This window comes from Etheostoma cragini, chromosome 3 (assembly GCF_013103735.1).
Source record: "Etheostoma cragini isolate CJK2018 chromosome 3, CSU_Ecrag_1.0, whole genome shotgun sequence".
NCBI lineage: Eukaryota > Metazoa > Chordata > Actinopteri > Perciformes > Percidae > Etheostoma > Etheostoma cragini.
The window spans coordinates 16728422-16741922 of record NC_048409.1 but is presented as its reverse complement, the minus strand read 5'-3'; the positions used below and the strand labels follow the sequence as shown (position 1 = coordinate 16741922).

The 13501-nt window shown below is 39.5% G+C and overlaps 1 protein-coding gene across 6 annotated transcripts in view; it reads right to left on the bottom strand.

The window, feature by feature from the left end:
• Positions 1-686: 686 nt before the first annotated feature.
• Positions 687-13501, bottom strand: part of LOC117942543 (arf-GAP with Rho-GAP domain, ANK repeat and PH domain-containing protein 1-like) — a 56541-nt gene continuing 43726 nt past the window's right edge. For 4 of the 6 annotated variants that reach the window (XM_034868060.1, XM_034868063.1, XM_034868064.1 and 1 more), the window contains 7 exons: positions 13271-13388; positions 12349-12462; positions 12102-12247; positions 11920-12002; positions 11109-11168; positions 9075-9138; positions 7508-8806 (listed from right to left, as the gene is read on the bottom strand). In XM_034868060.1, the coding sequence (XP_034723951.1) occupies positions 8618-8806; positions 9075-9138; positions 11109-11168; positions 11920-12002; positions 12102-12247; positions 12349-12462; positions 13271-13388 (774 nt within the window). In that variant the 3' untranslated portion in view covers positions 7508-8617. Of the gene's footprint in view, positions 849-4426; positions 4855-6999; positions 7038-7507; positions 8807-9074; positions 9139-11108; positions 11169-11919; positions 12003-12101; positions 12248-12348; positions 12463-13270; positions 13389-13501 lie in introns of those variants that run through there. The other 2 variants (XM_034868061.1, XM_034868062.1) reach the window with 2 other exon arrangements.

The window sequence follows — 13501 nt, the reverse complement described above, 5'->3', positions numbered from 1 at the left end:
GGTCATGAAAAGCTTCCTATAGGCATGCATGGAGGCAACACGTTTATACATCAATCTCTGGTTTTGCATGTTTCTTCTATTGCAATTCTTTTTGTTTGACATTTGGACCTTTAATGTTTCCAGTGGTACAGTTCATCTGTTATTTCAGCCAGTATTAGGAGCAAATATGGTTTGACCATACATTTTGGTTTGGTGAAAGTCTGTTACTCTACTAATGCTGTACAGCAATTTTGCCATTTCAATGTTTGAAATATACATTATGTTTGATGGGTAAACATGTTAAATTAAAATCAACATTTTACATCTTGCTGCCCTGAAGGAGTTGATGTAATTAGCTGCATCAATTAATTAATGTCTTGTGTAAACAAAATTTGTTTAATTTCTGCATCAGTATTTTACTCACTAGCGGCAGCCTCTTGGGATAAACTCCCCTCTCTCTCCAGCTGCCATTATCTCTCCACCATCTTATTATTTAATTAATTTAATTAGCACAGAGCAGGGTTAAACGTGTTTTTTTTCTCCACAGTAGACAGGAATAAAGAATACTGTACCATCATAACTTACTACATTTTGCTATATTACTGCCTTAGAGATTTTCCAGCATCACATTCTCTGTCTGCATGAGTCCCCAAAATAATTCTGAGTACATGACAGAGCGGCTCTGACTTTCTATTGAATTTTTTTTTATCTCGCATGTCTCATTATCTATATCTAAATGACAAGTTACTTGAGGATCCAGTGACAAAGAACCGAAGTCTTGGCAGAAGGTAGACGTGCTTTCCCTCTCACCTGTACACGTCTCTTCACATCTCATCCATCTCTCTGACAACTGCTTCAATCAACGCGTGCTGCTGAACTTGATGTAACAGACAAGAGAAAGAAAAGACACATGCTGCTTTAGTGTGCAAACCTCCTGACGCAGCTTGACACCACGAGCACAGTCTACTGATCTGAATTGTAACATTAAATAAAATACAACGTGACAGTCAAAATGCTGCCATGATTAACACCTTTAATTTAATTTGATTGGTTGCTTACTTGGCTGGTTTCTTTACCAACATATCAGAAGATTTCTGAGGCTGAAATGATTTTGTTTTGGTTCAAAAAGGAAAAAACATGTTTATAATATGAAGTGAATAAACAAGTCTAATTAATTATATCTGCAAAAGATGTAAGTGGTGGGTAAGAAACTTTTAGTGTGTGTGGCAGGTTCTGGCAGGGTAACAAATCACAGGGGTCAGAGTAATTATCCACATCTGGACTGAAGCCTCATGCAGCTAATTACTGCAGGTGGATGTAAAAGGGGCAATGAAGGACTAAAGGTATGACAGATTACAGTGATTTATGGGATGACATCTACAGTAAGCCACGGAGAGCTGGAGTACATGATTAATGAGCAGTGAAGATCTCCAACCTCCAACCTCCATGGTTGTAGAACAGGTTAGGGCGTTTTGCTTTAAAAAAAAAAAAAAAAAAACACTGGATGGTAGCAAAGAAAAAGAGATCCAATCCAAAACAACACCTAACATAAGATTGGCACGGCAAATGACATACACTTCTTAAGATTTGTGCTATGTAAATTCTAAGCTGACATGAATTACTGATGTCTGCGAAGGTTTTCATGTCATAGTTATCAAAGGAAGGGTTAAAGGGGCAGCTGGACTTGGTAACTTCTGTTATATGCAATGCGCTCAACTCGACACATGCTTCTTCAAATGCTGACTTGGTTCGGGCTGAACTTCCCATTTGAGAAGCCTCCACGTCTGCTGATGCAGCACAGCATGCAGTGAAAGCCAATTTAAGTGCCACTCACTCACTCTTCACACTGCTCCTGTTGCTCCCTGTACTCTGAGTGGAAATGAAAGAAATTGGTTCAGTCAGTTGGATGTCTAGATTCATGTGGGATGCTGCAATTGTCCCTCCTATTGTTTGTCTCTTTCAGGATTTGTGGCATACTGTGCTCAATGAAAATATTACATTTTTGGGAGCTGGCAGGTCCTGGTAGTTGGCACTCCCAGCAGGTCTGCCCCTTAGGTCTATCTCCTCAGTTTGGACTTAATCTCTGTCTTCTATTGGTTCCTCATCCCTCTGCTTTATGCAACTGCTGCTATGACCTATGTAGTAAAGGCCATGTTGGTGTCTGTGTGTGTTTTTCCCCGTATGGCTCTTCTGTGCTTGTGCACGAGGGGGGGGGGGGGGGGGGGGGGGTGTCTCGAGGTACAGAGTGACCCTGATGTGTCAGCTCTGTTTAGAAGAATGAACGGAGAGCTGGTGGACCACCGTGACGCACACACACACGCACAGGGGCTCTCCCTATGATCACTGTACACTACACACAATCCTGACATTTTTCCTCGAAGCACATCTTCAGTAGGCTTCCATTTTATGTAGCATGACATTGCCATGAAACCTGCAGGCCTTTTTAAAACTTCCTGCCCTTATATGTTGGTGTGTACAGTCTCTGTGCATGTGTAATGGGTTGTGTACGTGTCGGTAGCCCAACTAGTTTTCATAGTCACCCTGTAGGACAGATTAGAGTTTGACTGTGTGTGTGTTTGTACATTAATTTCATAAAAGCACTGATGAAAAACAAGTGGATTACCGTGAGAGCATGGCAGAGCTGGAGGACATCAACCTTTTGGAAACGCACTTCTATAATTATATGCTTGTTCAGAAAGACACAACATGCACACACAACTAGCTGAATGTGTTTATTAGAGTTTCAGAGATGCAAAATCAGTAAAATACAGATTAACAGAATAAGTAAAGAGGCCGAGAAAGAATAAACACTGTTTATAAAAAGTATTCACCACACTTTTATACTTTTTAGTTTTACTACATTGAATCACTGATGAACTACAACGGTTTGGACAGTGATCACTGCAAAAAAAAAAGTATCCTTACAAACTTCTACAAATGTATCCAAATTAGTTAAAACAGAAAACAATTAATCAAGTTCATCCACCATGGCTGCGTTGTTTTAGGACATCCCATAAAAGTGGGGTTCCTAATTCTCTAATGATCAGTGTCAAAAAAGTATGTATGGTGCATCTTGTGGTTCAATGTTAAAAACAGTCAAAGTATATGGAGGGGATGAATGATTTCTATACTGTAATCTCACACACTCACTCACACACAAACACTCTCTCTCTCTCACACAAACACTCTCTCTCTCACACACAAACACACTCTCTCACACACAAACACACACACACACACACACACACACACACACACACACACACACACACACACACACACACACACACACACACACCTCTACAGCCCAGCATCTAGCGTCCTCTGCTGTCCAAATAAATAAGAAATCTTTGCATCTGAGAAAACCTTCAGGCAACACCAGGGCTGGGCAGTTCAATATCCTTGCTATGGCAACTGTTGACAGGTTAATACAGATTGTTGTATGGCTCCTCTATGACAAATTATAAACAGATTTGGACAAAAGTGAAAAAAATAATACAAGATTAGAATGCACTTTCATTTGTTTCTTGTGCTTGCAGGTGTTTCAATGGAACTTCTGCACCCTGTTTTGATCAACAAACTATAATGATACACTCTTCAACAATTTTAAGTTGTGCAAATCAAACAAAAAAGACGCGTTTACTCCAATGTGACTAATTCCTAATCTAATCCTAATCCTAATCCTAATCATAAATACTGCTGGTTAATGACAAACCTTCTATGTATGTAAATACATTTTATATTCCTAAGTACCACAGGGTTCAGAACAGGACCTACACAGAGGAGACAGTTTTGAGGACAGAAAGAGAGAGCACAGCGAGAAAAGAGAAGACTACTGATCAGGCCGGGGGAAAACACATTGTTTGGAACATGGTTTATAATGCGATTCAGAACAGAAGAAAATAGTGAATGAAGTGCTTCTCTTATTTAACCACATTTTCCAACAGTGTTTGGCAAAAGCCAAACTGTGACTTCAGCTCATAACTCTCGTTCCTTCATTTCCCAAAAGACACAATGTCTTATGTTAAAACTTACCCACTCACAAACACACTTACTGTACACATATTCACACATACTGTATGCACACTTGTGCCTTCAAATTGAGCACATATATGAAACTCTGACCAAGGTTTTGCAGAGAGTGCAGACAAATGTCCTGCGGAGTAACAGACACGGATCCATCACCTGTCATTTCTCAGCTTTTCCTCTCAGTCCCGGTCTTGGCCCTTGTGGAAGAAACTGCACAGAATCAGGTCAACGTCTCCTAAGACATTTAACCGCAGGATTATCACAAAATGTTTTTGAGCAATAGTACAGAAAGAGAGCTGAAAACATCACAAAATTAAAAATCGGATTCAGCTGCATCTCAACAAACTTCAATCTTCTGTTTAAAAAAATTGTTAAGCACTCAATGCTAGTGCTTAGAATAACACGACTAAGTCTATACTAAAACACATTAAAAACATAAAAACATTCTCTTAGCATGTCTTTCATGCTTACAACCCATAAAGCAATGCAGCCATTGAGTCACATGCCACTGAACAACAGAAAATAGTGGAACGTTGGGTGCAGACGAGTGATTGTAATCCATCGAAATGTCACGCTTTGATTTTAAATGCCACCACTCCCAGCTGCTTCTACTGTACATCAGGTCAAGTAAAATTGTGTTTGGCAGGGAGGCCAGTATAGGTTATATTTCACATGTAATCCTGTTTGTTTATTTTTAAGTCCAGGTCATTTTCAAAAGGAGCAGATGGCAGTTGAAGGCCATAATCCACATACAGTACGAGTGTCCCCCATCCTGGCGTTTCCCGTCGCAGAATGATGATGTCACTGGAATGTTTAGAGGTCGTCTGAGGTGTCAGACTGTCTGCCCTTTAAGAACAGAAATCCAGAAAGTTAGACATTTCAACCAGTGCCATGTACTATACTTTGTATGAATTTGTCGGTTTTATACAGTACAGCAGAATTAAACTACATACAGTGGGGCTCAAAAGTTTGGGCACCCCAGGCAGAAATGTGTATAAATGTGCATAAAGAAGTCAAGAAAAGATGGAAAAATCTCCAAATCATCAAATAGCAGATGAGACATTCCTAGAACATGTCACAAAAAGTTAGATTTTATTTCCATCATTTACACTTTAAAAATAACAGAAAACAAAAAAATTGTGTCTGCAAAAGTTTGGGCACCCTGCAGAGTTAATTCCTTCTTCTGCTCCCTTTGGCAAGTATCACAGCTTGGAAACACTTCTTGTAGCAAGCCAAGAGTCTTTTGATTCTTGTTTGAGGTATCTTCGCCCATTCGTCCTTACAAAAGTCTCCCAGTTCTTTGAGATTTCTGGGCTGTCTGTCACACACTGCTCTTTTAAGGTCTATCCATAGATTTTTAATTATGTTGAGGTCAGGAGATTGTGAAGGCCATGGGAAAACCTTCAGTTGACGCCTCTTGTTTTAATCCACTGTGGATTTTTAGGTGTGTTTAGGATCATTATCCGTTTGTAGAAACTATCCTCTCTTTAACTTCAGCTTTTTCACAGATGGCATCAAGTTAGCGTCCATTTTTCCTTCTACTTGTGAAATGTTCCCTGTGCTACTGGTTGCAATACTACCCCAAAGCATGATTGATCCACCCCCATGCTAAACAATTGGAAAGAGGTTCTTTTCATTAAATTCTGTGCCCTTTCTTCTCCAAACGCACCTTTGGTCGTTCCGGCCAAAAGGTATATTTTAACCTCATCAGTCCACAGAACCTGTTTCCACAATGCATCAGGCCTGTCTATATGTTCACTTGCAAACTACCAACGCTGATTTTGTGGTGAGGACGTAGAAGAGGTTTTCTTCTGAGGACTCTTCCATGAAGACCATATTTGTAAAAGTATCTTTATAGTGGAATGGTGTACCACAACTCCAGTCTGCCAGGTCTTTCTGTTTGGATCAGCAGTCAAACGTTTGTTTTGCCTTAATTTTCTCACAATCCTGCGAGCTGTTCTGTCTGATATTTCTCTTGGTCTTCCAGATCTTGCTTTAACCTCCTCTGTCCCTGATGACTGCCATTTCTGAACTACATTCCAAACATGTATTGGCATCTGAAAACGCTTTGCTATCTTCATATAGCTTTCCCCCAACATTTTTAGGCGCCATTTTTTTGTTTTCTGTTATTTTGAAAGTGTAAATGATGTAAATAAAATCAAACTTTTCATGACATATTATACCAATGTTTCATCTGTCATTTGATGCCTTTTGGACATTTTTCCATCTTTTCTTGGCTTTTTTATGCACATTAATAAAAACATTTAACTGGGGTGCTCAAACTTTTGAGGCCCACGGTAGTCAATGCCGCTTTCATCCCTACACCTAAAACCAGTTTCAAAAACTGCTTTTAATTTTATCTACACAACATATGCCTCGTAGCCATGGCAACCAGATATGAAGATGCTGAAAACATGTGGACTCAATAAGCAGCAGACAAAAGAGCAGACACCCAGCCTGACAGATAAACCTTAACACTTTATCATGTGATAGAACACTCTTATATACTAGGGGGCTGCTCAATCACCACCAACCCCCCCAAATTCTCTGGGCGGGCAAAGTAGAGAAAGGGGAGGTAACCTTGCTCCTTCTGACCTCATAAGGGTCAAGATTCCAGATCGGCCCATCTGAGAATTAATTTTCTCAAAGGCAGAGCAGAGCAGGGCTCGGTTTAACCTATCACCATTTCTAGCCACTGGGGGCAATCTTGACAGCTTAATGTTAAAAAACTCTAAGTGAAATTTTCATGCCATGGGACCTTTAAGGGAAAATAACTAACAGAGTAAGTTCCCATCTACTGTAATTTACTCAGATTTACAAGCACTGGTTTTATCATTGAAGACTTACATTTGCCCACATTTGCCCACACTTTACATTGCCCAATGAGCTAACAGACTACAGAAAACTCTTCTGACATATGAATCAAAAGTTATATAATTTTGAAAATGGTACATCTAGAATTTGTATGTTAGCCACCTTGAATTGTCTTACCTTGCTTGCAGAGACTATTATCGTACATCTCTAAAGAGCTGAAAAATAAACAACAATGGGTTATGACAGGGAGAGACAGAGCGAGAACTGGGAGGTGCAGAAATGGATGGAGGTGAAGACAGTGACGGACTCAAAACAGGAGAGAAATATAGGGTTAAAGAGATGAAGAGGGAGGCAGGTGGTGATGGCATGTCTAAACAGCAAGAGACATGTGAAGAAGGCTTCATAGAGTGTTAAAGAACACTCAACATTGTGATATCAACATTCAAATGTCAAACAGTCATCGTTGAATTCACCTTGAGTCATAAACAAGAGCAGTCAACAATCCTCTCTTTCTCACACAAACAGTCAGTGTTCCATATTTAGTCTTTCATTTCACATTGAAACTAACACGCAGACCACCTCTTCCCCCTGATACACAAACATCAGGCATATATCCAGCTTCTGTTGCTGCCCCATCACCAAAGCAATCACACCTCCTCTCACACACTACCAACACATTTTTTTATCCAGTCAATACACTGAAAAGATGAGGATCGATAGACTATATCTTGAAGGCAACAACAACCCTGGAATTGAAACAAATGAAAATAACGGCGGACTGAGTTGAATTCTTATGTGCTGCTGCAGTCTGCAGCAAACTAATGAGAGGCCTGTGATGGCTATAGAAACAGGAGGAGGAGACAACTGCATCATCATACTGTGGACATTTGGTCCCATACCACTGAGAGAGAGTGCACAGTGAATTATTTTGGATGGCTGCACTTAACTTTTCTATGAAAGTAAGCAAACAGATGGAGAGGGTGATATTGAGGTTGTTGGACAGGTCTGGTTTAATGTCAGTGTGCTTGAAGTTTAGTTCAACAAACCAACTGTTTGTCAAACTTTTGCCAAATATACAACTCTGTAAGCTACGGCAGCAGTGCTGTGAAACACGGTGTTTACCATAGTTTACTTCAAATGTGTTATTTTTGGTTTCTGTTGTTTTTTTGTTTTTTTTAAGCAATGTGTTGGCAGAGCTTCACCAAAATGATTTGTTTTAAAGGTTCTCAAGCCAAACCTCTGACAATATGATGATGCTTCTGTCTACTCCTCCTCACATCATCTGGATTCTTAAAACATTTCCGAGCCCAGACACAGATTAGTGATTTATTATCTTGTCCTGGAATCAAGGCTCATGAAAACACTTTATTTAACACTATATCTGGTCTAAACACCCAGTTTAAGAACCCAGATCCTGTCATAATGATTAAATCAGAGCAGAATCACGGAACAGAGATTATTGATTCTTCACAGGTCTAACCCCCAATTCCAGTCCTCCTTTTGGCAGAGGTAAACAAAAACAAAAAAATACAAACGTTGAAAGACCACTGAATGTGCGTGTTTTTACAAGACTGATGCAGTTTGTCATGCCCAATCATATCAAATATTTAAACTAAGTAGAATTCTGAATGGACTTCTGTCATCCAAATGTAAAATACCTATTACACAACTAGCACACGGTCAGTACAAATTTGTTTACCTCAATGAGGACCAAGGTTGAGGGTCTAAACCACCTGTTCAGAATGAAAGTCTCTGATTAGCCAGTAGCTTTTTGAGCGTCCTGGTTTGTCCTAGATTAGTCCCAATGATTGGTAGGTTCACTCACAGCAAGCGAGTCTTGGCTGAAAGCTGCCACGCTGTTCCGCATCTCATTCTCACTGCCACGCAGAGGAATCAGTGACACATTACCATGACGCGTATCTGGCAACACGCGGCTTACTCGTGTCTGCTGGAGTCCATCCTGAGGCCACACGTTGCCATCATACTTTAAGGAGTGGACACGGACAGAGGGAGGGATGGAGAGAGAGCAAGAAGACATTTTACAATACTATCAGCAGGTTTAAGAATTTTTTTTAAGCATGTTGCGTGGCATTTATACTGTCCTGTGAGGTTAACTCCATTCAATAGTGCTATCGTGTAAATAGTTTTATTACTAATACTACTAATTCAAGTGGAAAAAAAAAAAAAAAATCAAAGGTTCATACATTTGTGTTTGTGTGTGTGTGAGTGTGTAAGTGTGAGATAATTCGCACCTGGATACTGAGAAAAGTAGCATGCCACTCCCTCATTTCTGACTGGGTTTCACAGCAGAGATACCTGCAAATATATGGAGGAGTAAAAAGTGAGGGAGACAGTGTGATGATGTGTGTGTGTGTGTGTGTGTGTGTGTGTGTGTGTGTGTGTGTGTGTGTGTGTGTGTGTGTGTGTGTTTTTGAAAGAACCAGAAGAGAGAGTTATGCAAAGTATATCAATAGAAATTGACATATCCTCTGTACTAGAGCCCCAAGCGTAAACACTGTATGTGATTCCTAATAAAACTCCCAACAAGAGAGACACTGATTAGGACCTTCAGTGCTCAGCATGTGTGTGTACCTGTGTTCATGAGAAGTAAATTTGTGTGTCTGTAATATCTGTGTGTGTGCATATTCTGTGCTACTCGGGTTGCCGTCACATAGCCCTCTGAGTCCTCAGCCATGATGTGGTGCTGAATAAATAGGCTTTATTTACACAATTATTATGAGCATAAATTCAGACTACAAAAATTATTCAAGTGCTCGCCACTGAGACATGACAAAACACTGATACAGAATTGAGAACTGCACAGGACACATACTTGCACGCACACGTACGACACACGTACGCATGCACGCACGTTTTTTCCACGCACACACGCATGCACGCACGCACCTTCTCTCTAGTTGTATCATTAGGGCCAGCCAAGCTCATTAGTGCTTATTGCGATTAAAAATAGGAAAGTCACTCTACTATAGCATGCATACCTACAGTGCAGTATTAGGTAATATTCTACAATACATTGACTTTCAATGCCATTACCTAGGCCACTAATATAAAAACATTATCAGCTGCAGAAGAATTAATGCTGCTTATTTATCATCATGGGTTTCCGATAAGACACCTAAGGAAATTGACATAATATTCTGAAAATGTAAGTAAGCTTAAATGCAGAGACTGCAAAAATATGCTGATAACATTTATGTTGAAAACATTGTTTTGAGGGGATGGAGGCAATACCAGGACAAAACTAAGCAACATTAAGTGCAGGTGGGTAAGTAAGATGGGGAGAGAGCCACACAAGCACATCCTCTTCCTTCAAATTTTCAACTATTTGACTGTCTGCCTTATCACTAAACCGCTCTTCTCTCACTATGTTTTCTTTTACCTGCAGTAAACGGCAACATTTCTCACTTAGTATACAGTTTCTTTCCTTTAGCGTGACATATTGCCTCTCGTCTCTACTTTCCACTTCCTCCCCCTAACTTCTTAATATTTCTCTCACATTCCCTCCCTTTCTCGGTATCTTCCTCTAAGGTGTGTTTTTTGTTGTTGCTGTAAATGGCATGGCGATGGAGCGTAACCAAGAGACGATACCGCCTCCAGCATGACGAGAACATCACTCCATTACAACAGTGCTGATGTCTACTGCTGTTGACAGAGCAGAGGTCCACTTTTAACATGAACAAAATACAAACACACACACACACACACACACACACACACACGGATATATATATATATATATAAAACAAATACAATACATAGATAGGCATGGGTTACAGGTGTACACGTGTTTTTCCCTCTTGGGTGGATGCCTAACTCTCACGCAGGGATCTGACCTGTTTTCTCTGCCTCCAGAAAAACCGCTAGCTTTTTCTAAAACTGGTTATGTACACATGCATATAAAAAATGTGACCTTACTGCCACTATGGGAAATAAATTAAAGTGCCTGATAAACATAAGGACAGCAGACATGTCAGAACAACCTTATAAGTTTGCAATGAAGGTGTATACCACTAAAGACGTACTAGTGCTGTATTATAGTATTGTGCTTTAGGTATTACATTTATTTACAAAGAAAAGAAAAATCATTCTATTTTTATTTTATTTGCAAAACTAAGTGACACTAGTGTGATAAATGAAAGTTAAAAGCTTGGAATAAACCATGTCTGCTTGTTGAAACTTAAAAACAATGAGTAGGACTGGCCACAGCTGTGTATTTTATATAAAAAGTATATATGTTGTACATAGAGAACTAGACATCTACTCACCACTGCTGTCTCTCTGGCTTCTCTTGTTTCTTACTCTCATGTACAACTGTCAGTCCCCAACTAGAAACACGCAAAGACAGAAGTATGAAATTAGTTTTACAGCAGTACAATTAAAAAATGCTCCAGTGCTTATAATTCTCAAGCTTAGTATGTCCCCTAGTGGTCACTCTGTTTAAAAGTCTTCATGTAGCCAAAATTGGAAAATGAATCACTTAACTTTAGCCTTTAAGTAATCCTTTAAATAGAGAGTAAGTGGAGTTACAGAAAAGGCTGTAAATCAAATAAATGATAAAATAAAAAAAGACTTAAGTCCGTTAAAAATACATATAACTTCCTAAATTTCATTAATTTATTCTATTGATAAATGTTCTTTTGACTAACAGATATTTATATCAGTATATTGTTATGTATAGCTTGTCTTCATCACCAGTGGTTTTATACTGTATATACACAGATAAAAATAGACTAACAGCTAAAAGCTTAATTTTTTTAATCTGAATTACAGTTAAAAACATTGCATTAAGCTTAGTAGCTTATTAATTCTAGGTCCTACCCGTGGTAATAGTGGTGCTTTACTCTTGAATGCTAAGGCTATAGAAGTCATGAACAGAAGACATTCCCTTTATGAGAAAAAAATATAAAAAGTTATCAAGCTCATATCACTTAGCAAGAAGCGTTATATTCTTAAAAAAAAGATTGGTATATTTTTTATTTATGGCTCTTGCCATTCAAAGCAATCCCCTGTTGCTTTGCTACTCAGTAGTCATGAGAGGACAGGAAGCGGCATCAGTGCCACACTGCATCCACTCACCATGTAGGAGGACGGATTTTCTTCTTAATACCCAGATAGACCTTTAGGTTTTTCACTGGCCAATCTCGTTCTGGACGGTTACTCTGACAGAAAGAGAGAGACAGAAAACATAGTGAAGAGCCTTTGAAGGAATGTGAAAATGAGAAATTCCAATTTGTTGATCGTAAATCTGTCAATCTTACTCTGACTTCCTTGTACATTCTGAGAGAGCTGGAATTGAGGATGAAATATCGGTCGTGAAAACTTCCAGACGACCGTCCCAATCCCAAGATGCTTCGCTCTTCTCTGAATTTCATTATTCCGTGTTTAGATGCATCCACTTTACTGGCTGGAGGGCAAAATGAGAGATTATTAAGAAAGACGAAGGGGCTAAAAATGCGGTGATACAGAAAAAAATCATTTTTATTGGCAGTCGGTTTGCGTGTTTACCCAGGTAGACCATCATCATCTCCATAGCAGGGTGTTTCTTAATGAGCAGATGGGAGTCTGTGCCAAAGGAGTGAAGGATGGGTAAGACTCTCTCCTGATAGTGCAGTGGACGTTCTGAGGGAAGCACAGTGACACACAACATAGGGTGTTATAAAATGTTGAATGAATGCAAAGTATCCCCAAGTAATATGTTTGCATAAACATTCTCAAAACCTGACACCATGATTGAGAGTGTACACAATTTCTAGTAGCTATTAAAATGTTTTTGCGTTTCTAGTTTAGCAAACAATGGAATGCAGATTTGGCATACAATGATGTCGCTCTACATTCTTGCAAGCAGTTTGCGCGTTATATACTTACACAGCAAATTCAAAATGGCTTTTGATATTATAGTAGTAAAACAAGGGACAGACAGGAATAGCTCTTCTCGTCACTCGTACACCTAATAATATCCTTACTTTTCTCAGCATCATTCCTCCATCTCTTCCTCTAATCAACATGTTGGTTTTCTGGCTAGTGATGGGAAATCTGCCAAATCAGTTAAGAATTACTGGCATTTGCTAAGCCACCTACAGACTTCCTGATGGGAAACCAGATGGCCCACATACCAGGCTCAAAACAAACCACGACACAGTCACATTGTTAGGAATGATCTTCTTGCCTCTGGAGATGGTGTGTCACTTTGAGTAGGTCATGCTGCGGGTTGCATGGAGAGCACTTCACAAGCTTTGCATCACTGTGTTTCATGTTCATTTTACAAACCTACGTTGCTTTCATAATCAATACAAATGGAGCCTTTCAATACATGCACAATGTGCATACAAGATAAGAAGAAAAGAAAAAATAATTATCTGCATAAACATAAAACCTAAAAGTAAGGTTTTAACTGTGTCTCCCCCCTCTCTTTTCCCATCTTTCTTACGCATTTCCTCCTTGTCGCTGACCTCCCAGCAGTTCCAGTACTCTTTGTCTTTAGCCAGGATGTTTCGTCGATCCAGGACCTCACAGGTCAGCTCTGCTGCTGTCATAGAACCAGGGATCTTTGGGAAAAAGTGACACAGTTACTTTAGAGTTTTACTCTCGTCAGTAAAAATGTGGCTAAATACTAATACAGCGAGTTGTTTTCCCATGCGTTACTCATTGTACATCACGC